At 35.2% G+C, this 27505-nt stretch overlaps 1 protein-coding gene and 1 pseudogene across 2 annotated transcripts; one reads left to right on the plus strand and one right to left on the minus strand.

The window, feature by feature from the left end:
• Positions 1 to 14460: 14460 nt before the first annotated feature.
• LOC143539422 (long chain acyl-CoA synthetase 4-like) lies at positions 14461 to 19331 on the plus strand (annotated as a pseudogene). The gene is made up of 18 exons (XR_013136436.1): positions 14461 to 14633; positions 15692 to 15746; positions 15819 to 15908; positions 15974 to 16079; positions 16376 to 16452; positions 16535 to 16574; positions 16661 to 16755; positions 16831 to 16998; positions 17074 to 17184; positions 17254 to 17341; positions 17477 to 17543; positions 17628 to 17703; positions 17795 to 17912; positions 18002 to 18250; positions 18319 to 18458; positions 18529 to 18711; positions 18791 to 18911; positions 19062 to 19331. The product of XR_013136436.1 is annotated as a long chain acyl-CoA synthetase 4-like (transcript).
• A 134-nt stretch (positions 19332 to 19465) lies between these two features.
• Positions 19466 to 22026, minus strand: LOC143539427 (cyclic nucleotide-gated ion channel 1-like). The gene is made up of 7 exons (XM_077032749.1): positions 21934 to 22026; positions 21348 to 21861; positions 21061 to 21273; positions 20711 to 20985; positions 20518 to 20629; positions 20205 to 20441; positions 19466 to 20131 (listed from the first exon to the last, which is right to left on the minus strand). The coding sequence occupies exons 1-7, from the start codon at positions 21981 to 21983 to the stop codon at positions 19466 to 19468; spliced, it is 2067 nt and encodes a 688-aa protein (XP_076888864.1). The 5' UTR covers positions 21984 to 22026.
• Positions 22027 to 27505: the final 5479 nt, after the last annotated feature.

Raw genomic sequence — 27505 nt, forward strand, 5'->3', positions numbered from 1 at the left:
ATATACAATCCTAAAAACAATATAGAATATTGGCCATACAATCTCCCTCTAGGATTGAGTATGTCGAGGAACCTTCGTCAAGTTCTTTGCTTCGTCTTTATTTCTTGAAACTTAGTACTTGTCTTGATCCAAGATCTTGAACCAGATTGGATCTTGAACAGTTCTTTATTTTCCAGTCTTATAGACTTGAACTTCAATCTTATTTTCTGGGAATGATCGGCAACAGCAAATTTTAGAAACATCAGATGCGGGAGGCTTGACATCTAATTTTCTCTTGTTGACTTTCTTGAGCCAACTGGTTTCTTTCCTTGTCTTCAGATACAATCAGTTCTTTTTTTTAGGTTCAACCACCAACTTTCACGTTCTCGTTTTCTTTTTAAGTGCTTCAACATCTGCAACTCCAAGCAGACTTGGTCTTGATCTATCTGTCCATGTATAGCTACACAAAACTTAGAACGATAAGATTCGCTCACAGGCCTTCTCGAGGGTCAAGAAGAAATCGTTCATAGGCCCTCCCAATTTCAATCCCTCAACTTGTAAATGATTTGTTTAAGTCCCAGATTTCTAACGAACTTTGCATGAACGACCTTGACAACAAAACACATGATTTTGAATGAAACAAAGTTTAACAAAATATGTACGAACATAATAAAAACTTAAAATCTTTTTGGCATTTTCATATATTTTAAATATAACGAAAATATATACATAACATTTTGAAGTTAAAACTAAAATAAAACAAAATCCAAATAAACAATAAAAGATAGGAGTAAATATGAAATTAATATTATATATCAATAATATTTACAGAAAACGTTTACTAAATTATTTTCTGAGAAAGATCACAACATGGAATCACATTATCTGTTAACATTCTAGATCACACTTCTATTTGGACATTATTATGCCAAGAACCCAAAGTCGATTGTAGATATAATTTGTCCACTTTAAACTTAACAAGTATTTTGATGTCAACATGATACGTTAAGGTACAATTAGGCACAATGCTTGTGTGGTCCCCATTTAATCCGACAAATTACAGACTCCATCATACCTCGGGCTTAATTTGCTTTCACATGTCACCTCAACTTGACTTAAACCTTTCTTAGTTGATCACAGTAATCTTATTAACACACTTGACACTTTGACTTTGTGCACTTGAAACTTTGTACACTTAACTCGATCTAGAAAGATTAAAATAAAGCAGAAGTTCAGGCCATAACAACCAGGTCGGATAATACCATATTATCACGCAGAGAAAGTCCAAGGCTTGAACAAAAGAAAGAAAATAAAACAAAGCAGAAGATTCAGGGCCTTAACAATCAGGTCGGATAATACCATATTATCACGCATGAGAAAGTCCAAGGCTTGAATCAAAATAAATGAAGAAATAAAGCAGAAGTTAAAATTCCTAGAACTGACTCTTTTTCTTGATTTTTCTTTTTCTTTTCTGACTCTTTTGTTTTTCTTTTTCTTGCTTTTCTTGACGCTTTACTTGACTCTTTTCTTGACTCAATAAAAATTAGACTCAATAAAAATTAAAAATGACACTGATTTTTCATAAGACAACTGTGATAAGATAAAGAGAGGCTTGGGTATGACATGTTTAATTTCATTTCAGCCTTCATTAATATGACTTTAGTTGGAGTCGGCAACCGCTTCATAACGTGTAACCACTAGCATAGGCAGATATTTAAGTTTATATCAATATGACACTTACTCATTTGTCAAGCCTATCTACACATCACGCAATGATCTTGTTGGCTTTTTATCTACTCTTTTCATGTGCTAGAATCGTTAGAGATAATTTCTTATCATATTCCAATGGTCGGATCAATTTCTCAAAATTTTAAAAATTTTAAATATCCGACTCCCTCTAAGCAGGAGCTCCCTCTAAACGGGACAATTCCTTTTAGATTTTCTTAAAAGTAAGATAAAATCTTTTTGATAAATATCCGACTCCCTCTAAGCAGGAGCTCCCTCTAAACGGGACAATTCCTTTTAGATTTTCTTAAAATTAAGATAAAATCTTTTTGGTAAATCGAATGATTTGTTTTTGCTTTTCTTAAGATGAATTGAAAATCTTTTTGGTGAGTTAAACTTAACTCATTTTCTCCCTCTAAAATTGTGACATATTTGAAAAATATTTACAATTTTATATACAAAAAGATAGATAGTTTGTTTTAATCAAAATTGATCATGCCGATCTATTCGACCCGAAATTCAAATCGAGCATGATCGATGGTTTTAGTGAAAAGGTCAGCAAAGTTGTTGTCAGATGGACTATCTTAAGCATGCATTATCACATTGTATGACAAAGTTGAAGAGATTCAAACCGAGATCCAACAGCTGATGCTGGATTCATCACTTGAGAGAAGCAGTTGGACCAGGTTGGTTTCAGAAACGCTAGAAAAGTTGTTGAACCATTTAAACAAGGCTTCCCTTCCATGAAGTTTGTCCTCCCATGTCGCTTATGAAAGACTCGAATCCACCATCAAATGGTTTAACATCAAATAGCAAGAGTTCGTCTCCCATCATATGCCGGGTGCAATCACTATCTAATACCTAATACTATTGATAGTCCTCCTTGATTGACCCTGCATGCACAAAGCTTTCAAATAGACATGGGTTCCCGGGATACTTTTATCCAAGGAAGGTCAACCGTAAATCGACCAAACTTGATTTTATTTCCTGAAAACCATTTATTTCTTGTTGGAGCCTCACTTGATGAAGAGCGGTCCTTAGGAATCCAAGCAAAAACTTGTTCCTTGGTTTTGGCAATTTTTGACTTCTCTTTTCTTGCTTTTGAAACTGTTTTTGGTAAATCCTCAGACTTTACAGTCTTTGGATCCTTTTTGATTTTATCCTTCTTGGTTTTCCAAAAAGGTTTCTTTTTGTGTTTTAATTTATTTACTTTGGATCTCACATCCATTTCACTAGGTTCACTATCAGCTTGATCAGTCCTTGAATCAGGGCTACTAAAAGCTCTTTTTGGAGACTGACTAAGCCGCCTTTGAATATCAAGCTGTTGCTTGAACCAGTGCTTGTAATGTCTTGCAAGGTGAGAAGAGTGACCACACACAAAACAACACTTTCTCCTGGGAGTGCCAAAGAACTCATCTGAACTGTAATGTGGTTGGTGTGGTGGGAAAGGTGATCCATGGAAAGGAACATGATTATAAAACACATTTGTATAATATGGATCAACAAAATTTTGTTGATAATGACCATAGTAGTTGTTATCACAGAAGTTGTATGACTGAGGGTTTCTTGATTGATTGGTTGTTTGAGAAAATGATCGTTTATTTGGTGGAACATATTTACACGACGTACTTGTCTTTTCATTTTCAAAAACTTTGCTTTTACATGAATTATCCTCAGTCTCACAACTTGATGATGAACAACTTGATATGTTCACCTCAACAGGCCTACTTTCGTTGACACATTTTTCAACAAAAGTTTCATCACAAACGGTTTCATAATCTGAGTCAGAAGAAGAATATTCACTTTCATTACGTACATCATTACAACTGTCTTCACTAGTGGTTTCGCAAAATATAGTTTTTGATTCCGACATCAAACATCCCAACATGGATTCACAACTTTATTACAAACTGGATTGTTAATGGTTTTTGTTAGATCCACACATGATTCAAAACGTGGTTCTAACTTTCTTTTTAACTTACAACCCAGGTTAACCGTCCCACATTCACCACCATTTACATCACCAGCTGCTACACAAGACACATTGATGTCAGATTTATCAGATGATGGGACTGGAGCAGCAGTTTGAGAGGCAGCAGGAACAAATTTCACAGGCGTTGGTATTCTACCAACCCCGTATTCCATTTCTTCCTCTGGAAAAGTATTATAGCTAAAGTGGGACAAACTGGTGTAGTTATCATTGAATGGTGGTGGTACGGCAGTGTAATCGTATCCTAACCCCGCTTTAACATTAGTACTTCTCTGGGCTCTAATAAGATCATCTAACTTCTCAGATGATGCCTCAAATCTTTCGACTTGTTTTTCCTTTTCTTTCTTATCAGAAACTTCGAGTTTTAATTTCTTAATTTCTTCTTTTAAATCATTAATTATGTCTTTATAATAAATGACATTATGCTTTTCTCGAAAAATTTGAAGTCTAAGATTAGCTACATCATCGTGATGAGTTTTAATCTTTTCAACGTAGATCTTGTCAGCTTTTACATATTCGGCATTTAACTGACGAAGTTTTGCATTTTCTTTCAAAACTTCGTCTTGATGATATCTATAGTATGTGACTTTGTTGATGCATGCTTGAGAACAAAGATTGTGATTTACCTCATCAGCTGGTGATGTGTCGGGAATGATAGGACATGCATGACTACTTTTACCGACAGCACTTGTCCCAACTTTATTACTTGTCCCAACTTTATTTTCTTTGAACTGATTGTTCATTTGGAGCTTATCTTCCATTATTTCAAAAGACTTGATGGTAGAAGCCAACTCTGAGAGTGTCATGGTATACAGATTTGTGGTTCTTTTGATGGTAACCACATTGATGCTCCATGTATAAGGCAGTGAACTCAACAGCTTCATGTTGATCTGAAACAAACCATTGATGATACCAACACTTCTCATTTTGGTGACGAGTGACTCAAGTCTGTTGATGAGAGAGGAAATCGATTCTCCTTTAATATGTGTAAACATGTCGAATTCTCTTTTCAATATTTCCTTTGGGCTTTCTCCCATATCCAGATTTCCTCCAAGCTTAGGTTCGTAAGACATTTTTTTTAACTCGATTAGATCTTTTTTTTTTGGAAGGAGAAAAAAAAATTTAAGTTTTTTTTTTGCTACAGTACCGAGTCGCTACAGTGTTTCGCATGAGTTGCTACAGTACCCCTGTGCGAAGCGAAACGATTTGCTACAGTACCCCCATGCGAAGCGATTGCTACAGTACCTCGGCGATGCGATTGCTACAGTACCTCGGAAGCGACTGCTACAGTACCCGATGCGAAATTCTTTTTTTTTTTTAAGAATATAGCACCCAAACTTCCAAAAAGTCAAAAAGACTTTAGTATAAAAATCAATAAATCGGCCTAGATCTGAGTTTTAAGCCGAATCTGAGCTTAGACACAAAAAACTTAAAATACTAAAAACTTGGATTTAGTGATTCTCGTGTATTTTCAAGGTGTAAGGGACTCCAAAAGATATGAGTAACACGAAATCAACCTCAAATCCAACAAAAACTAAGATCAAAACCCGAAAAGTTTGACCCGAAAACCACAAAAAGTCAAGCCGAAAGCTCTGATACCACTTGTAGGTCCTCTAAATGGATCTCAAGACTTGACTCGGATCAATCCGTGTTGTTGGTTAGCGGAAATCACCAACGACACTCGGATCTCGGATCTTAGTTTGTTTGGTTTATTTGCTTGAAAGAGAGAAAATGAGAGAAGTGGGTGCGAGAATTCTTTTTATTTCCAAGAGTTGTTTCTCATGAAGGAGAAAGGGTTGGAGTTAGTTGGATAAATGGGTTAAGTGGCCCTTTTATAGGGTCCTCATTTATCCAAAACTTACAAAATAAACGTACAAACTAAACGTACCGAGTACGTACTACACCGACTAAAAGCAAACTAAAACGACATATACAATCCTAAAAACAATATAGAATATTGGCCCTACACCTATTCTGGGGTAATGCTGCCAAATCCCTGAAATGGAGTCCTACGGACGCGGTCTATGCGTGGTTGAAAGAACAAAAATATTATAACAGGAAATCGAATACGTGTATGCCAAGACAAAAATGTGGTCATTACACGCAAATTATGTGGCGAGACACCAAAAAGATCGGTTTTGCAAAGACCAATTGCAAGGGCAAAAGCACTTATATCGTATGCGAGTATGAGCCAGCCGGAAATTATGAGGGACTTTCTCCTTTTGATAATCATGATTCATCAATTTACACTCAAAGTTAGTAGTTAAATGTAAGAGGAACTGTCTATAATAACCTTGCTTAGATTTTGTATTTGTAATGTTCTTTTTTTTTGGTGCGATACAATTTTTTTTATATGTGCATAAAATAATAGATGCATTAACTATTTTTTTCATACCAGCGTTCAAGTATCCTTCTCATGTGGCTTCTTTGGTAGTTACAAACTTTCAGTATTTTACAAGCACACATATATAGTTTCAACAAGCAGGACAAAAGCTCTCAACTGTAATTAACATATAAGCTAATTCTTTAAAACAACATTAAAGTTTTAACAATAAAAATATCAAAAATATAGTTATAAAACCAAATACAATAATATCTAACGGCTAACCGATTATTCGTGAAGCTCTCTTAGTATTCTTGACAACAAATTGTTTAATCACCTCTTCGCAGTTTATATTATCTAAGATTTCTCTCTCGGTAGCTATCATTGTCAATCCATTAAATCTTTATTGGGACATTGTGGATCGTAAGTAACATTTTAATAACTTCAACTTTGAAAAACCTCTTTCTTCAAATGTCACCGTGACTGGAATAGTTAAGAATATTCGATACGCAATCCTTTCATTTGGAAAATTTTCTTGAGTCTCGTTCAAATGCTTCAAAACTTCAATAGGACTTCTAAATTCCTTGGTATACAATGTGTCTAATGAACTCAACTCCATAAAAGTTCCTTTTTTAAAGGTAATTTTTTTTTACTTATTGATTTTGGTTTGTGATTAGGGCCCAATAACCTAAAATTTATAAAATGGACTATAAATAAAAAAAAAGTAGGCCTGATAATTTTTAAATGATAAAAGCCAATTATGCGACATATATATGTGTCCTGGTCGAGGGTGCGGCTCGCACACCTTTTAGGCCAGTCCTAACATTACCAATCTTCTACTGTTGCTGCCCCTTTGTACTGAAAGAAACTACAGGCCCGGCTCTAAAACATGCATGATTTCTTATATTAATATTAATATCTGAACAAATTTTTGGCTGGTAAAAAAAATTAAAAAAATATCTGAACAAATCTATCTATAGATATATGTGTGTGTGTACGTTTAAAGCCCTCACGGCCCCCCCCCCCCCCCTCTCGTGCTACCAGATTTTTCCATTTAAAAATGATGGCTTCTGAATGATTTAACCCAGTTTTGACCCGTTTATGCTTTAATTTTTGCGGGTCTCGTGGGTCACCAAACCCGGATACCCTTACACGGGTTATGCAGCTTCTTCTTCTTCTTCTTCTTCTTCTTCACCTACCTACCTCCACCATCACCACCCACCCCAAACTACCATCATCCTCCTTCCACCACCATCTCCAGTGATTTACCTAATTGTTGATGGAACCTTTTCCCAGCTTCTATTCTCTGACCTTGAAGCCGATGGTTCCATCACTTTCAGGTCTCGATCACCACCACCACCACACTAAAATAACATAGGCTTGTCGGAGGAAGCCTATCAGGAGCGGCGGCGTTTGCCTCACAATCCGCCGACCGGCTTCTGTAAGTGATGGAGAGCTACTTCCGTTCTTGTGTGGCTACTTTTCAATTTCCATTCGGGGATTATCGTTTTTGATCCCTCAATTCCATAAGCTTAAATGGAGAGCTACTTTCATTCTTGTGTAGGATTTTAACATGGGTTGTAATGTCTTTGATGCTCAATCTCACCGGATAATCAGATCTATAACCCAACCATGGGTTTTGAGTTGTGTAACTTCTTCTGATGTAGTTATCCTTCTTATTCAGGTATGAGCACCAGGTGCTTGATCATTTTTCAACAAGGGATTTGCCTTCTTTATGTCATTAATCTCATCAACAGTTTAATTTTGGTCTTTAAAATCTGAATTTTGTTTTCCATTCTTGGTCATCATTTTCTGATTTGTACTGGTCCTTATTCATCACAATTTCGATAGGTAAATCAGCACCCATTGTAATATCTCGGACTTTTCGTATTTTTATTCATTTATATTCGATGATATATTCGGATCTTTATTATTAATAAGACCATGTATTTGTAAGTACACTTTGACGTGTTTTCATTTCATACCCTTTGGGTTGTTTAAACTTGCTATTTTAGCTTAAAACTCTTAAAATATCAAAAAATAACATTTCTAAAGCACAAGGACTAAATCTGCCAAAAACAATATATTCCACCCCTTGACCACGCCACGTCGCACGGCCAAGTAGGGTAAGGTGATCGCGGGGCGTGGCCAGAGGTCTGCACCAGTAATCGTTTGTATTTTAACAACTACTTCTTATTTTAGAGCAAAATCGGTTATTTTTTTGACCGAATCACATGATTTAAGCCCCAAGAAAACTAGCCTAGACTTGTTACATGTCCACATTCAATAACCCCTTCAACAAGAATGAGTTTTGATGAGTTTTCAGTTGATTTAGTCATTAAAACGATATTCGATTACTTAAACGAGCTTTTTAACTAAAATTAACTTGTGCTTACCTATTCTATATAAGCAAATCATTAATCATCTGCCAAACTCTTCCCTAAACCCTAATATTTGTTCTCCCAACCGTCACTCTCATTATATTACCAATTTCTCCTTCATTCTTGCTATATTACTCAAAGTTACAAGTATTTGTCTTTGACTTTGCTATATTACCGACCTTTGACTCTGTTTTCTCGTCGATTCAAGTACTTTCCATGTAAGTTGTTTACTGTAAGTTGTTCATTATTATTCATTAGTCAATAACCCTCAATCAATTTCTAAGATTGATAGGAATTGACGGGTCAATTTGAGTCCAACCTGTTTAAGGGCATATTGGACAACAACTTTGACCAATTGTTTTCTATCACTTCTGGTCGGAACCGACTTTTGGTCCAGAAGACTTTTATTTTTGTTTTGAGATTTTAAGACTACTGACCAAAACCCGAATTCCGACTCACTGTTCGGATTCTGGTCAGTAGCAGCTCGCTTAATCGTTAAATATCTCATAACTGGAGTTCTAGACACCCGTTTGGATCGATTCCAGCGGCTATGTTCTCGGTTTTAACTGTAGTTATTTGTCTCAAAGTTTCAGGTCTGTTCGGTTTATCTCAAATGACGCATTAAAGAACGATTCACTTATTTTATTATCTTTTATTCTTATTTCTTGCACACTCGCCTAAGTAATAAGGTGAGATATCATTCCCCTTTTATTTACTGTTTTCAAACATTTTGGGGACATATACGTATCTAATTCAAATGTTTATATCATATATATACACAAACTCGCAAACGTAAATATTGTGTGTATTTCAATTAAATGATAATTGCTACTTGTTTAAGTGTTTATTTTATCGCATTCAGAGAGGTCCATCATAATCATGTTATAGTATGATCATACGCCATCTTAGTAGCCAAAGCCTGATTCGCATGGCGACGGTCAATCGACACTCACATTTGTATGCTAGTCGTAGTAGCCAATACCCGATTCGAAAGGTAATGGTCAACTGACATAACTATTTGCTGATGGTTTGATTGATACTCACATTATTGTTTTTGCTCATTTATCATTTATTATATATATTATTATTATTAGTGTTAAAACTGATGATTATCTCACTCAACATGTGTTGTTGACAAATTCTAATGTTTATTTTCTATGCATATGCAGGTTATCTGTTGATTTGAAGCTAAGATGAAGAATGCATACCTTAGACAATAAAATAAATAATATTTGCTCTATTTTTCTTAGCTTTGGAATTATTAATTGTTTTGAACTATTATTGTCATGTTAGGAAACCTGTGCACTTTACTTGAATTTTGAAATAAATTAATTAATTAGATATTCTCATGTTTTATATTGTATGATAGTACCTTGTGAGCTGTGAACCTACAGTTCACGCCCCGGCATTTCCACCTTAGGTTGGGGTGTGACACCTGTTTTGCTTTGTTAGAAATGATCGTCGATCTTTGTTAGTTATTTACAATCATAGTTCATTCAAAAAGTCCAGTGTTTGACAAATATAGGTATTTTGATGAAATTAAAGTAGGATGTCGCACTATTACGTTTACTTTTACAAATGTTTCTTTGAGTTCTACCTGTTAGATAAGCCATACTCAATAATCCAAGTTTGTCAGTTAGAAATAATAATAATAATAATAACCCGAATTAGATAAAATTTCTGAGTGTTTAATGCTTTGAACACAATTGGAATAATAATTCATTCAGTATATAAAACAGTAGGCCGGTGATTAGCCATCCACTTTGAAAGTTGTAATATCATGCATTCAAGCTTAACACAAAATTCGCAGGTTCAGGTTTCGTACAAACGGTTTTAAATAGATGATTCATTCAATGTTTTATCCAACAATGAGCATAAATGATCATAATGAACAAACATAAATGGATCAAAGTATGTCCGAGATAAAACTGTGAATTAATATAACAAAGTTTCTTACAACAAATTAAATTAAAATCCAAAAAAATATAGTCACAATAATAGAAACGAAAAAAAAACCGTAATACATTTATTTAAATTATATAACCAATCCATTTATTTATATTAGCAACGCCACGATACTCGGCTTCGGCACTGGACCGAGAAACCATAGCTTGGTGTTTCAAGGACCAATAGATTAGGTTATAACTGTAATAAACACAATAACCACTCGTGGATTAGCGGGTGTCTGGACACAACAACAAAAAAATATTCAACAACATTTCTATTAAAACATATAAATCAATTCCATGTAACAAGCAACAAAATCTTCGTTAGACCTAAACTTTCTACGAAGTGTTTTTAACTAAAAACTAATTATAATCGAACAATTATGCAAAATTCTAATTGAATTAGAAACTAACAAGAATTCAACAAATCAATATTTACAATCTTTTTTCAACTAAAAACGTAATACGAACCTAATTGAACAAATCAATTAACAAAAATTCAATTAACAAAAGCCTAATAACCTAGTTGAGCATACAAATTAACAACAATCAAACCTAAACATAAACAATTTTCCAAAGCACAAATCAAACCTTAACATAAACAATTTTCCAAGGTACAAATCAAACCTAAACATAAACAATTTCTAAGGCATAAATCAAACCTAAACACAAACGTATTTTCAAGGCACAAATCAAACCTAAACATAAACAAAATGGATCAAAAAGTAAAACTAAAATGAAACGGGTAAAAAATCAAGAATCAAGAATCCATCGTCATGGGTTTCACTTTAATACACTAATGTCACTTATGACTCGAGCCATTATTAACCAAGTAATTGAAAATTAATCAAGAGAAAATCAAGAATCAAGATTGTAATCTAAAGAAAATCACTTTAATCAAGATTGTAATAAAAAAATAAAACCTTAACAAACCAAAGAGGATGAAGAGAGAGATCGACGACAGTTTGCTGGAAAGAGATAGGCTAACGGCGGCAGGGGGCGGAGGTGAGCGGCGACGGCGGCGGCTGGAGGTTGCCGGAGGTGGAGGAGGCAGGCGGCGGCGGCGGCGCACCGGAAGTGGAGGGGGCAGGTGGCGGTGGAGGCTCGCCGGAGTTGGAGGGGCAGTGGGTGATAGGATGGAGTGAAAGAGGGCTAGCGTTTTGAGAGACCTGATGGAATGAAGGGGATGAAAGAATAGAATGAGAAGATGTTAGAAGATTTGAGAAGTGGGTGGTCCATGTCTGCGTGAAAAAGAGGGCGCACCAACCTTTTTTTAATGAAATCTTCTAAAAATCAAATGGTCTTCAAGCCTAAAGGTCTGCGCGTGGTCTGCGTCGCGCAGACATAAGAGGCCAGGAAGATCTTCAGACAAAAAACAAGCACCACCTAAGTGTATATAATATGAATGTTAAATGACTTATTTAGTTTACTAATTATAAAAATTAAAATAAACGCCCACAGGGAATCCCACAGAGGGAATTGAATGATTTATTACATGGGAATGAGAAATGTGATGTTTGATTGCTCAATTAAATGAAATCATCCATTACATATGGAATGTCATTCTATCAGAACCATTCATTCCCACCTCCCTTTTTTTTCATTCCATTCCTCATTAACCCTACTTTCTTAACAACACCAACACCACTTAACAATAGTAACCATCACCACTACCATCGCCACCACCTCCACCTGACTGCCACCACCAACATCGTCCCGCCGCCGCCATTGCCGCAGCCGCCACCATCACCTCTGCCACTACCACCACCTTACTGATGACCATCGTTTTAGTCATTCAAAAACCCAATTAAACTAAATAGTTAGAATAAGTATGGTATCGTATCCACGAGGAGCATGTGGTTAGTATTACAAAATCTGTTTGATTGTTTAATCTAAATTTAACTAACTAAGGTGGACAAACAACGTCAAGCAAAAATTGAAATATTGATTTTAAAAACAATTTAAGGAAAATGCAACCTCTTCCGGATTTCAGGTTCTAGGTGTTACACAAAACTCAATTTAATCAATTAATTGGACACCACATAGACATGGTGCTGGAAAGTTGGTTAATTTAAGTGGTAATAAAAAATATGTCTTTGTCATCAGATCTTTTACTGCTCAATTACCCTATTTACTAGTGCGAATCAACCTAATTTATGTCACCCAACAAGTTACTAGGTTTTGTCATCAATCGAACAAGTTGAAAAACAAGGATTACTAACACATGCAAATAGTTTGAATAAACCAACACATCAAATTCTTTATACAACGTTGCCAATGTCAAAAACAAATCCAAACAGAATAAAATTGAGAAAAGTGTTAAACCCTAGACGAATCGTTCACTCGGAGAAAGCCATAGGTGAGCCTAACCGCTCATTCTTCAAATAAAAACAACAAACTTGTTTTCCTTGTGTTCCTCGTCGCCACAGCAGCAACACAGCCAAAGTTGTTGCCCTCCTCATGTCTCTCCCCTTGTGCCTCTGCCAAAAATTACTCTCAATTCTTTTATATACCTTCAACTAGAGGTGCAAAAAAACCCGAACCTGGAACCGGACCCGAAAAAAATATCCGGTACCGGTTTTTTTAATACCCGAACCTGTATTCGACCATACCCGTAAGGTACGGATAGGGTATGCATTTTAGTACCAAAACCCGTACTCGGAACCGGGCACAATTTATACCCGGCAATACCCAAAACCCGGAACCGGTTCCATACCCGGAACCGGGTTTTTCAAATACCCGATCTATACCCGAAATTACCCAAAAAATATCTGACAAATACTCAAAAATACCCCTAAAAATTATAACCCCATAAAAAAAATCCAATCTATACCCGAAAAAGCCCCGAAAACCCCCCGAAAAATCCCAAAAAAAAATCCCAAAAATAGGGTTTTTTCAATACTCGGAAATAGGGTATTCAAATACCTGGTTTTAGAATACCCGGTTCTATATCCGACCCGAACCCGATGCATAGGGTATGGTTTTTAGAGACAATACCCGGACTTGAACCCGGCCCAGGTATTACCAATACCCAATTTTTCAATACCCGTTCATACCTGAACCCGATTCTATACCCAAACCCGGGTTTTTCAAAAACCCGATTTGTGCACCTCTACCTTCAACTGAACCCCAAAGAAAAACATATATGTGCTGCTAGTTATTCCTTCCAGTGGGCCATGATCTCACGTCTCCCATGGGCTAGGAAAATAAAAACCAAAACAATGCATGAAACCTTATCAATTAAGTCACAATATCATCCATTCATTATTTTTATATCTTTATTATCATTAGGATTTACAACATAAGAGATTACTATTATGGAACGTGATTTTAAGTTTAACTTTGTCAACATATCCGTATTGACTTTATTATGCACATATCAATTTAGCTCAATATCTTAATAACCAACATAATATAAAAATCTCTTAATGTAATTGCATTTCAACCAATATATAAAGTAAAGATGCAATATTATTAACAATTAGTCACAGACAAATAGCCACTCATCACTTACCACCAGTGCTACAACCGTCACCGCCTCTGCTGCCACCATCGCCACCTTACAACCAGCGTTACCACCGTCACCGCCGCTACCATCATCGTTGCGGTAACCATGGAAACCGTTGTCATCGCCTCCGCTTAGCCATCACCGCCACCACCACTGTCGCTTCCTGACCACCACCACCTGACCGCCACCACCACCTGACCGCCGCCACCGCCACCACCATCGTTGCGGTTCCAAACAACATATAGTAATAATTCATTTTATTCATATAGATTAACCAAACAAGACAAAGGAATAGTAATAATCCATTTCATTCCCTTGTACATTCGATTCCTTATCCTATTCCATTCCCCCTTCATTCCATTACCTCCAACCAAACATACTATAAAGGAATGAGAGACAGAATGAAATGGTTCATTCCAAGGAAATGAAAAAAACCATGTTTGGTTGTCATGTGGTAATGGAATGAACCATTCCACAAGGATTGATTGGAGGTAATGGAGTGAAAAGGAGAAGGAATGGAATAGACAAGGGAATAAAATGGATCATTACCATTCCTTTGTCTTGTTTGGTTAACCTATAGGAATGAAATGAATTATTACTTTTTAGTGATGGTGATGGTAGGGTGGCGGAGACGGTGGTGGCGGTCTGGCAGCGACCGTGATGGTGGCGGTGATGGTCAACCGGCGGTGGTGACAATGGTTGCGGTGGCTACGGCGACGTTGGTGGCGGTGGCGGTGGTAGCGCTGGTGGCCGGTAAGGTGGTGGCGGCGACGACGGCGGTGTTGGTGGTGGCAGCCAGGTGGTGGCGGCGGCAATGGTAGTGGTGGTGGTTACTATTGTTAAGTAGTGTTGGTGTTGTTAAGAAAGTAGGGTGAATGAGGAATGAAATGAAAAAAAGAAGGGAGTGGGAAGGAATGGTTTTGATGGAATGGGATTCCATGTGTAATGGATGATTCCATTTCATTAAGCAACCAAACATTATTTTTTTCATTCTCACATAATGAATCATTCCATTCCCCCTATCATTCCTGCATACCTAACGCTACCATAGGATTTTCATTCCTTAAAATATAGGTGTTTTTTTTCCATTCCTTCAAGGAATGGAATCAATAATAATAATAATAATAATAATAATAATAATGATTATTATTATATTAGGATTATTATACATTATCAAGGTTATTATATTATTATTATTGTATATATAATATAACAATTATTATATTAGACTTATTATCGTATTATCAATATTAGTATTATTATTTGGTGACTCAACGCTTCACAACACGCAGACGTGGTTCAACATTTTTATATTGTTTTTATTTGTTTATTGATCTCGTTGAAATGTGCAGGTCTTAAAAATGAGTTAATATGAATATTCATATTTTAATACTTATATTAATGTTTATTATTATTATTATTATTATTATTATTATTACTAATAATAATAATAATAATAATAATAATTTAATGGTAACCAAACACGACAATGAATTATAATGATTTATGTCATACCTTTGTTCATTCCATTCCCACGTCCATTCCATTCGCTCATCCATTTCATTACGCCATACCAAACAGACCCCTAGTCTTTTTGACTTCACAAGATGTTTGCTGTTTGGTTAATATTAATATTGCGTGAAATAGGTAGGTATATATGGTATTACAGCGAACCAGTTTTTGATCGAACATGTGTCTGTTGGAACCTGTTTTCAAGTACTTAAGAGGAAGAACATCTATATCTATACCCATCATGTTGCTATTTATGTTATTTGGTTGTCAAAAGATTTAAAGGATTACTAATAATAATAATTATAACATTCCATTTTGGACATGCAGTTCATCAGTGGACAAATATCCTAACAATCCAATGCTTGGACAGCGTGATGCCAAGGTACACACACTCTTACAACCTCCATTTATTTATTTATTTATTTATTTCTCACAAGTTAGTATGGCTTTTCAGTCTGGTAAATATGTCTGGTTAACTTACAAGGAAGTATATGAGACCGTGTTGAAGCTTGGAGATTCGATCTGCAGTCGTGGAATTAACAAAGTGAGACATCATTAATTACTTTCAGCTTATATACTTACTTGCATGTTATCTTTAACACCATTCAGGGGGCAAGATGTGGAATATATGGGATCAATTGCACTAAATGGGTTGTAAGCATGCAGGCCTGCAATGCTCACGGCCTTCACTGTGTCCCTTTATATGACACGCTAGGTACGTATCGCCACTTTTTTTGGTAAATCATCTTGTTAGATATTCATTTGTATCTTCTGTAGCCAAAAGCAGTCCTGTTCTGTTATTAGTTTAACACTTTACCTGACTGATATGTGCGTCGTACATTTTAATACCTATTTAAGGTAGCAAAGTGAATCTCGATCTAAACGCTTTTTTATGTATGTGACCTGATGTTGGTGAGACTGTAGTTATAAATTGCATCAAGAAATAACAATCTCTTCTATACTGAACTTCATCTACAATACAAGTTAGCAGTTGGAAGGTTTCTTTTTCAGGTGCTGGTGCAGTGAAATACATTATATGTCACGCGGAGATCTCAATTATATTTGCAGAAGAACCTAAAATTTCCGAGGTAGGTTGTAAAATGCCTTTCTTTTATAAGAGTTCTGGTGAAGGTATTCTTTGCATCTGATAAAAAACCTCATCGTTTGTAGGTATTAAAAACATTACCCGATACCGGAAAGTACTTGAAAAGTGAGTTTTTTGTCTACTTTCATCATATATAGTTATTTTAGGGTCAACACGACACGCGACTTAAATTGTTCTCGCTTATTTTGTAGCTCTTGTGAGCTTTAGCACAATCACTAATGAGCAGAAGCAAATGGCTGAAAAACATGGTTTGGAACTTTATTCTTGGGAAAGCTTTTTGCATCTGGTAAACACCCGTTGTTAAGTAGTCATGTACTTAAAGTTAGTTATGTATTAAACGAGCCAGTGTATGTACTTAAAGGAAAGCCAAGAGCAATATGAGCTGCCATCAAAGATGAGAAGTGATATCTGCACAATCATGTACACTAGTGGAACCACCGGGGAACCAAAGGGAGTTATGATAACCAATGAAAGCATTCTTACCATTTTGTCTGGAGTAAATCACCACCTAGAGAGCATGAGTGAAGAGGTTGGTTTTAGCAACACATTTATAAGAATGTTTTTCCTATGCTGTTTATTCATATCTTCCATAATTTTCTGCCAGTTTCGTGTGAGCGATGTATATTTTTCATATCTACCTCTAGCCCATATATTTGATCAGGTCATTGAAGAATTATTCATTTCAACTGGTGCCTCAATTGGGTTTTGGCGCGGGGCAAGACATGATGACATTTGGAATCTTATAATCTCTGTCTGTGAGCATATTCATTATATCTTTCCTCAGGACATAAAGTTATTGATTGACGATCTCAAAGAGCTAAAGCCAACGGTCTTCTGTGCTGTTCCCCGTGTGCTGGACAGGATCTACGCAGGTATATATAGGCTCTCAACCATGTTCATTAACATTAATTGGCTTTAACAGATAATATGCATTTACTTCCTAAGGATTTTTGTGGTTATTATTGTGTTTTTTCTCTTCCACTAATCGAACATCATGCCTTATTCAGGTTTGGTAGAGAAGATCTCTTCCAGCGGCTTCCTCAAGCAAACCTTGTTCAACATTGCCTACTCTTAGTGAGTTTTTCTTTCAGGATTACTAAATTCTTGTCCTTGAAAGATTATTATTATGATCATGCTCATCACTGGTTCAATATGCAGCAAACTGCATAATGTGAGTAGAGGGTTCAAGCATGAAGAGGCAGCACCAAGGTTTGACAAGATTATTTTTAATAAGGTGATGATCTCTTTTAGTTCAGGTGTCACTGGTTGTGTTGATGTTAACATAAATTTATCTATATATATGTTGTTAAAAAAATAAAATACAGGTGAAAGAAGGTCTAGGAGGAAAGATGCGTCTCATTCTATCTGGAGCAGCACCTCTTTCTGCTAGTGTGGAAACATTTTTAAGAGTGGTAACATGTGCTCATGTTCTTCAAGGATATGGTATTTGTAATCCTTAACTACATATTATATACAAGTCCTTGCGTGTGCCTTGTTAGTGTGAAACTTAAGCGGATTGTGCATGTATATAGGTTTAACAGAAAGCTGTGCGGGGTCATTTGTTGCACAACCAAATGTATTATCCATGAGTGGTACAGTGGGGCCTCCCCTGCCGAATGTGGATGTGTGTTTGATGTCAGTCCCTGAAATGGGATACGATGCTTTGGCGGCCACTGCTCCAAGAGGAGAGATATTGTTAAGTGGAACTTCCTTGTTCTCCGGATATTACAAGCGTGAAGACCTCACCAAAGAGGTGCTTGTGGATGGATGGTTCCACACAGGTTCCTTCTCTTTTACAATAGTAATTATTTAATTAAAATTGCACGGACTAATTAACTATGCATGTCAGGTGATATTGGCGAGTGGCAACCTGATGGAAGCATGAAAATTATTGACCGAAAGAAGAACATTTTTAAGCTTTCACAAGGAGAGTATGTCTCTGTCGAGAATTTGGAAAGCATATTTTCCCTTGTTCCTAATGTTGATGCGGTAAGCACTTGCTCCATATACTCTTCCCCTTTTAGCTTTCTTGTTTAATGAAGTGAATGGCATGTTTCAGATATGGATATACGGCAACAGCTTCGAGTCCTTCCTTGTTGCAGTTGTCAACCCAAACAAGGAATCACTTGAAAATTGGGCAGCCGAAAACGGAGTGCCAGGTGACCTCTCTGCCATTTGTAAAAATCCCAAGACAAATGCATATATTCTTGGAGAGCTCACCGGTATTGCTAAAGAGAAAAAGGTCTCCCCTCTCTCTTTCTCTAGATGATCTTAAGACAGTATTTGCATCATTTTAAACAAATCTCAACTTATTCTGCCAGTTAAAAGGTTTTGAGTTTGTTAAAGCTATTCATCTGGACCCCGTACCGTTTGACATGGACCGTGGATCTGCTCACACCAACATTCAAGAAAAAGAGAGCCCAGTTTCTTAAATATTACCAGGTTAATTAATATTCCTCATCTTCTTGGGTATGCGCTATTATATAGTTAGCAAATCCTCCCTAAGATCATATATATCACCTCATGCTGCAATTTGCTTGCGTATTATAATCTACAATCTAACCCAATGTGGATGAATTTTGTGTTTTGCAGACTGTGGTTGATGATATGTATCGAAGCAGGAGATGATTCCATCTTTTAGATGCCCGGACAAGTTTATTATTATGATACAGATTTAAGCACAAGTTTATTATTTGTTTTATTCTTGAAACTTCAAAGTAATATGCTCTTCAATGTTTTAACAGTGTGTGTGTGTACTGTGTAGTATTATTGTGAAAAACAAAAGTTCACCAGTTTATCTAGTACTCTTCAATGATTAATAGTGTGTGTGTGTGTGTATTTAGTAGTTCCTTTATGACTGATGAATTTAAGAAGGCAATATTAAAAATTTGGTTGGCATATATATACATATATAACATTTTGACAAAATATGCAAAATAGAATAAATAAAAAAAAAGGCGGATGCTGAATGTACAAACTCAATAGGACGAGGCCAACTATTCGCTAAAATCAGGATCGACTGGCTTTTGTGGCAGCGGCGATAATTTAGGAGTGTTCGTCCTCCTGGCATTGTGTAATATATTGGCAGCAAACCTGGAGGCATAAATAGCTGCACCGAGACTTGGAGCAGCAGCTGCAGTTGTGCTTGCTAATGCATACTGCACTTCGTTCTCCCACAACGCTCTCTCCTGCATCCTTCTACAATGTCTGCGCCAAGCAACCTGTATAAAGCAAGCTCCCCATGTCCTCCAATGTTGCGAGTAGTACCGAAACGTATGCTGGAAATGCCTGCTGTGTAGCTTCCTGTACTGGGAGGCTACAAACTTGAGGTCATCAGCTTTGAGAGCAAAAGCTTCGACATCTGTAATTGGTCTAACAGTTGTGGTTGAGATGGGGAGAGTTGAAGACATGTTTGGATCCAAAGCCCATGTCAGAAGCTCGTCTCCACAGAAGTCACCTGCCTTGAGGCTACTAGAGTTAAAGAAGCCTGTTCTTCCACCATTTGTAGTTACGGTTAGCAACTCTCCACGCATTATGAACAGCATCTCGTCTACTGGATCTCCCTCTCGCAATATGTAGCTGTTCTCTGTGTAAAGAACTGGCTTCAGACACTCACTCATAGCATCCAACAGTCGTTCGTCCATTTTTTCAAACATTGGCACCTGCATAATTGTATCACTCGTTAGTCACCCTCCGAAAAAATACAAGAGAAGGCGGTTGGTTAGCGTTACTGACTCTTGTAAGTAGAGACAAGCAAAGATGACGCTTTATGTCTCTTCTCAAGTCCTTTGGCAGGTTGTAAATGAGAGCTTCTTCATCGACTCCCCTGTTTTCTTGCCACTTGTACTGTTCGTAACGCCTCACGCGCTCCTTCAGATCTTCAGGGAGCATCCGGTGGGACATCCATAGCTCGGCATCCCTCCTTTTTATCCGCATTTCTTCTACTCTTACTGTCATTGATTGAAGATATTTCTGCGCCAACCAGCCAAAAGAATCAAGATCAAATTAATGCATGCATATGCAGTTCAACAACACAATGAATGCATACCTGCATGTTTCCTAGGAGAAACGAAAACAACACCAGTCCAAGAACAGAGATGAAGAGAGCAAACAGAATCTCCCATACGTAGGTACTTGTCTTGAGGTTTTGACCAAGCGAGCTGATTGATTGATGAACAATTAACAAAGCATTTAGTACCATAGCCAGGTGGGTGTAGACATGAATGCACAAGCAAACAAACCTTAAATTTCTCAAACCCCACCAGAAGCAGTACAAGAACTTCTGGGGAAAATCTTTGGTTTCTACAACGTGAGACTCGAAGGCGTCAAGGAATATGCCATAGTCAAAATCAGATGGATGAAGAGTTGTGCAAGTTGTATTAAGAAATGAATAGTCCCCTTCACGGCCTTCTCCGCAGTATAGATATTTGGTCTCGCAATTCACTTTATCGCATGCAGCATGCCAGCAGTCATCTTCCCTGTCTATAGAGAATAAGTACCAGAAGGATCCAATCACCTGAAACACCAACATCCACATATTACTTACTGATTGCCTAGTAACAGACAAAGCAGAAAGAGGCAACTAACTTACATGACTGCCTAGCATATAGACAAAAAGATTGAGAGCGGCTCCAGCCCATGGGGTTTCGGTAAATATGCCAGACGTCCTCGTGACTTGCCTGTAAAGCGGAATGATCCGAAGAAAGCGTGGGATGTATTGGCTGAATATCACAAACTTGAGCAAATCCTTTGTAACTAAAGAAACCGGGCCCTTTCTGGTTGGTATGATGATCAGAATGGTCACCTATCATTCATGTAATTAATATCCATCCAAGTATCATCATGTAGGTATATGTTAAAGTTAAGAACTGTGCATACCTGTGGAAGCGGAAGAATTGACAGTATGTCTATGATGAAGTAGGAGCAGAGGTATCGCTTAGCTATCTCAAAAGTGTCCTCAATCAACTCACCTCTTCCAAATACTCTTGAAGAAGGAGCGATAAATCCAGTGCGGAACTCAAAGACTATATGCACAACGTAAAGGAGGTCTATGAAGGTACGAAGAACACACGAAATGATCTTCATCTTGTTGTCCATATCAAGACACTTTTGATGGCTGTCAATCACAGGAATGTAGAAGAAGAGCGGATCTAAAGATACCGCGATGATGCTAATGGCCACAAATATTTTATTCCATGTCTGAAGAAAAGAGCCTTGTGGATGTAGGATTTTCCTCTTCTTTTGCTGCTGCTTCTTCTTTGGATCGGACACGACTCGTTTATCTGAAGAAGCCACCTTGTTTCCCATCAGTGATCTCAGAGTTGACTTGATGTTGAGTGCATATTTTGTGGGGATTTGCTGATCATAAATATCACTAATTGTATCCTTAAACCTGAAAGAGACAACCATTAGTTATACTTAAACCTGTATGTATGTCTATATATGTCATTCAATTCACACTAACCTTACGTATCTTCCCTGCTTCAACTTCATTATTCCAGAACAAGAACTCATATATGTGTAATATTTGACAATAAACTCTTGTTTCAAACAGACAGAAGTATATATGTTCTCCTGCAAACACCAGAAGATTCTGATATACTGTAAGAAAATTGAGTTCCTAGCTAGCTCAATATAGATGAATTGAAGAAGAGATGGAACTAATTAATTGCAGTTGATTAATGAAGTGAAATGAGAAATTTCAAGGCCTCAGTGTTTAAGAAATTTCATGGTAGTCTTTGTTTTTATATATTAAATATTCATTCATCAGCCAATTTAGCGGGAGAATAGTCAATAGTCTTTGTTTTTATATATTCATATAACCCCTTGCACTATCACCTATTTTCATTTACGTACAACTTCAAAGTAATTTGAGACGTTCACTAACACGTACATGATCCCTACCAAGTACTACTGGTAATTCGTGTTTTCTTTGGTTTTCAATCTATGTAAAACGCCCTCGCTTTCAATTGGGAGCATCGACCACAACGTACTTTATTTTTTGAATTAATGACTTCATTTTTTAGAGCATGGTTATTGGCGAATAACATTATGTACGTACAAAAGCATAAAGAGAAAGGTGGTTACTTGTAGGAATAAGGAGCTAGTTTGCCATGTGTTGTTAGACTTGGTCTATAGAGAGTCACTTGCTTTCTTTTATTAATAAACTGAGGCATGAAATAATAATAATAATAATAATAATAATAATAATAATAATAATAATAATAATAATAATAATAGTTTAATGTTGTTAATTGTAATATAATTACGTGGTTTGAATTCAGTTTTCTAATTTTGGACGTGTTCATATATAGTCAAAGTCAGTCCTTTCCAGTTAACACGTCCATTTTTCTTCATTAAATTATTATTATTATTATTATTATTATTATTATTATTATTATTATTATTATTATTATTATTATTATTATGCCTGGTCGTGTGTAACTCGTAGAATCCCATGAAAATTCGTACATAGTTGAAAATTTCGATGAAGACTTTCGTTTTGCATAAAGTAAAATGTAATTCAATAAATGGTGGCTACTGGTTAATGTATATATGTTAACAAGGCCGGGCCCTACACTTGGGTCACCAAACCAAACTCAACTTGTCAATTTGAGGCTTACAATACAACATGATCAATATTTTAAATCTAACATAAATTAAGATATTATAAATACTTAATTACTTTCTAGAAATACTTTATTATGGAGTAACAGACCAGTTGAAAGAAACGTATCCAGAAAATTGGAAGCAAATTAACACTTCCTACGTCATCATCATTATGATAGTACGTATTAAAAGATCACATGTACTTAGAACATTTGTGATTAATTGACTATGAAAATTAATATAACCTTGGAGATTGTTTTTCGCTAATTCCTTTCCCGCCAACTGTTCTAGTCTTACATATCATACTCCAATTTTCACAGGATTTAAAAATTAATTTCGATAACCTTCCTCATATGCATATTCATAGTCATCAACTAAAGCCATATTCACCATAGTTAAGTATATTTTGAAAACCCACTTCACATGTAAAAACCCAATACTTCGACCATAATATGACACATCTATATTTTTTGTAAGTGTTTATTTTAAATAAGAAGGGCTTGATGGTAATTTAATTATCTTTCTCTCACTTCGTGCATTTTTTTGTTTCCAAGACAGCATTCAAACCAACTCTCTCTCTATTAACAAAATATTTTTATTTCATCCATTTTTAACTAAGAAATTTGTTCACATAAGAATCCAAAATGAAAGGTAAAATACTTCATAGGAAGAATCTTTTCTCTATTTCACAAACGTCATTTTTTCTCTTTTAACCTCACTTTCTCATTACCTTCACCCTTTATATTGTTTAATTTCAAATGTTATTATCATTTTATAACATTTATCCTCTAATGAATTAATTTAAATAAAAAGAAATATGCAACTTGAAAACAGAGAACAATATTTTTATTCTTTTTAAACGGTCTTTGACTTAATATTTTTTTTTATACATTATTAATAAACATTTTGAGACAATAAATATTAATTATAATAAATATATTAAAAGTCATAGTTACAGAAAAAAAAGAAATAGAACATAAAAGCATGAATATTATTATTTAATATTTAAATTAAAACACGTGAACTTATTTAAAAATATATATATTTTAAATATAAAAATATCTTTACAAATATAAAAATATGTAACCCTAATTAAAATACGTAAACATCTTTTGAAAATACGTAAACTTGTTTAAAAAATTTGTTGCATACTTAAAAATACGTTACATATTTTTATAGAATGTAAACTTATTTTAAAATTATGTAAACTTGTTTAAAAATTGTTACATATTTTTTTAAATACGTTACACAGTTAAAAATTATGTTACATATTTATAAATATGTAAAAATATTTTTACAAATATAATAATATGTAAACCTAATTAAAATACGTAAACATGTTAAAAAATATGTAAACTTGTTTTAAAAAAATTGTTGCATACTTAAAAAGATGTTACATATTTTTATAGAATGTAAACTAATTTAAAATTATGCAAACTTGTTTAAAAATAGTTACTCATTATTCTAAAATATGTTACTTAAACATTATGTTACATATTTATAAATATATAGTAAATTTATAATTTATTATTACATATATAAAAATACATATATAAAAAGAATTACAAAATAATAACAACGTGTTTTAAATTTTAATCACAAGGGAATGAATCTCAACAACAATAATAAAAAAATTTAACAAAAACCAAACTACAAAGTCCAAACCCACATTCTGCCAAATCATAATTTAAATTCATCTTTGACATGGTTACTAATCTTGTCGAGAGCCTTGCTCTGTTGCTGTAAATCCTTGAGTTTTCTACTCTCTCAATCCCTTCGTTATCGCCTTTACTGTTTCCTTCGATCGGGAAATCGGCGGCTTTTGCTATACTCCGATGGGTAATCAGACACTAGAAATCATCTTTACCACTCGTCTGAGCCTAACGCCAGCGATGCTGCCGAGCAACGGATGAAACCTAGTCATTGCGCAACAGCTTAAACTTAACCGCCGTTACTGCGCGACGGCTGAAACCCACAAAATACAACCACCATCGGAACGTGTGCGGCTGGTAGGGTTGTCGAAAGAGAGGAAGATTGAGGGTTTGCCTGAGTGTGTGGTTGTTCTAGTGGTTTTCAGATGAGTGAGGGGGAGGGGATTAAATTTGTAAGTTCTTATGTCTTAAAAAAGAAAAAGAAAAAGAAATATATAAGAGAGGAGAAAGAAATGTCAGAGAAGAAAGACTAGATTTTTCCATTCCTAAATTACCCTTACTTGTACTTTATTAAAATATTTTATTGACTTTATTATCTAAAAACCTTACTTTTTAATCCGGTCCGTAGATCACATTATATCAATGGTTATATATATATGAGTTTTTAAGGTTTCCACATCTAATGAGGGCACCATCACATATCTATCTACTCTAATAAAAGACTGTCATTCATGTCACTTGTCAATCTTATAGCCATCTCAACTCTTTTTCAACCAATTTTGATATATGGTCCTTATCTTTTAAGTCATTTCAATATATGAATTCAAGTTTATTTTTATTAATGTAAATCCTAACCGATTCATTTATTAACATTAATGGTGAAATAAGAAATTATTGAATATCAAAATTGAAGTTGCATGTCTATTAAAATAAAATTTTAAAGTCACATAATGATAAACACTAAATAGTTATAAAGTATTCATATTACATAGAAATAGAAGGTAAGCGGGCAACAAGCTGCGCCGCTACCCCTTTTTGAATTGCAAAACCCAATCACATGTAATTGCAAATTAAAGAAAATAAAGGTGCTTCATTGTTGAAGAATTTTGATTTGTATCGTAAACTACAAATTGTTTTTAAACTGAGATTCGAGCAACTGTGTATAATTTTTTTATATAAGATTTGTTTCAAATTTGTATTTAAAATTTTCTTATAGGCATTTGAACTCAGGAAAATATGTATTTTCCTAATTTTCTCCAAACATTTTGTATAAATCTTGAAAATATGGTGAATACCTATTATATACATCTTGGTGTTTAGCATTAAATCACTGAAGTTAAATATTATAATTATAATTATAATCCATATGTATAACGATTTACTATATGAGCTACCTGTCATTTATTTATATGATATTTTTGTGTAGCATAAAAGTTTTAGCAATAATATCGCTATTTAGTTTTATATATTTTCTTCTATAACTCATACCAAAATGCTTCATAAACACATGTATGACTTGATTTATACTTTTTTATACATTTAAATATACTTAATTTAATATAACTTATAAGACAAATTACTTAATTTAATGCATTCAAAATTTAAACCAAAAAATCTGTTTTAATAACATTCCATTATTTTCGCTTTCCAAAAATCATTTAGTATATTTAAATGCATTCAAATTAAGTAATTTCAATAACTTAATTAAAGGCATTCAAATTTGAATATACTTAATTTAAAAAAGGCATTCAAATTGTATACATTTAAATATACTTAATTTAATAATTGTTTCAATTAATTAAATATTTCAATAACTTCTCATAATATTAACTGATAACACGAGATTAGTATTCAAAATTTAAAAATTCTTTACCTAACACTTTCAACTATTATAAATAATAATCACTACCTTCACTTTATGCAACTTTAAATTCTAATATTTTCTAAGCATATTGATTTTAAATAATCCCAACTATACGTTATTGGTAAATAGCAGTTCCAACTTTAAACTTGGCCGGTGACAGTCCTAACTAAAGGGGTATTTGTTTTTAACGGACCGCGACTAACGGATGTTAACCCTGTTAGTGATTTGCTACGTGGACCTTCTTCTCCGGCCGCATCACGCCGGAAACTGCAACTCACCTCCATTCTCCCTAATATTGTTACACCGTCTCTCTCTATCTTTCTCTTCATTCGAAACCTAACCGACGTGCTGCCGTTGTTGTCTCCGGCGAAGTCCACCCTCGTCAATCGTGCACCATTCGAGGTAATTGACACATCATTCGACTCGTGTTGATCCCCTTAACAAAAGCCCTATGCTTATTTTGTAAATCGTGTAACATTGATTTCAAAATTTTGAAAATAAAATCGGGTTTGGTATCTAGGGATTGGCCACGAAAGAAGATGAAATCTACTTAATTTTCTAATTTCCGATGTCTTTTGAAGAGGGAGAGAGACGATGTGACGATATTATGGAGAATGGAGACGAGTTGCAGGTTTCCGGCATGATGCGGCCGGAGAAGAAGATCCACGTCAGCAAATCACTAAAGGAGTTAACATCCGTTAGTTGCGGCCCGTTAAAAACAAATACCCTTTTAGTTGGGACCACCACCAGCCAAGTTTAAAGTTGGGACTGCTATTTACCAATAGGACGTAGTTGAGATTATTTAAAACCAATATTCCTGTTTTCTAACTCTAAAATAAATCACTCTTATTTGAGCATGATTTTTTTTTTGTCATTTTCCTGACAATTACATTCATATGAAATGAAACAAA

This window comes from Bidens hawaiensis, unplaced genomic scaffold, assembly GCF_021521415.1.
Source record: "Bidens hawaiensis isolate Kalapana, Puna unplaced genomic scaffold, B.hawaiensis_p1.1 tig00011895_1, whole genome shotgun sequence".
Classification (NCBI taxonomy): domain Eukaryota; kingdom Viridiplantae; phylum Streptophyta; class Magnoliopsida; order Asterales; family Asteraceae; genus Bidens; species Bidens hawaiensis.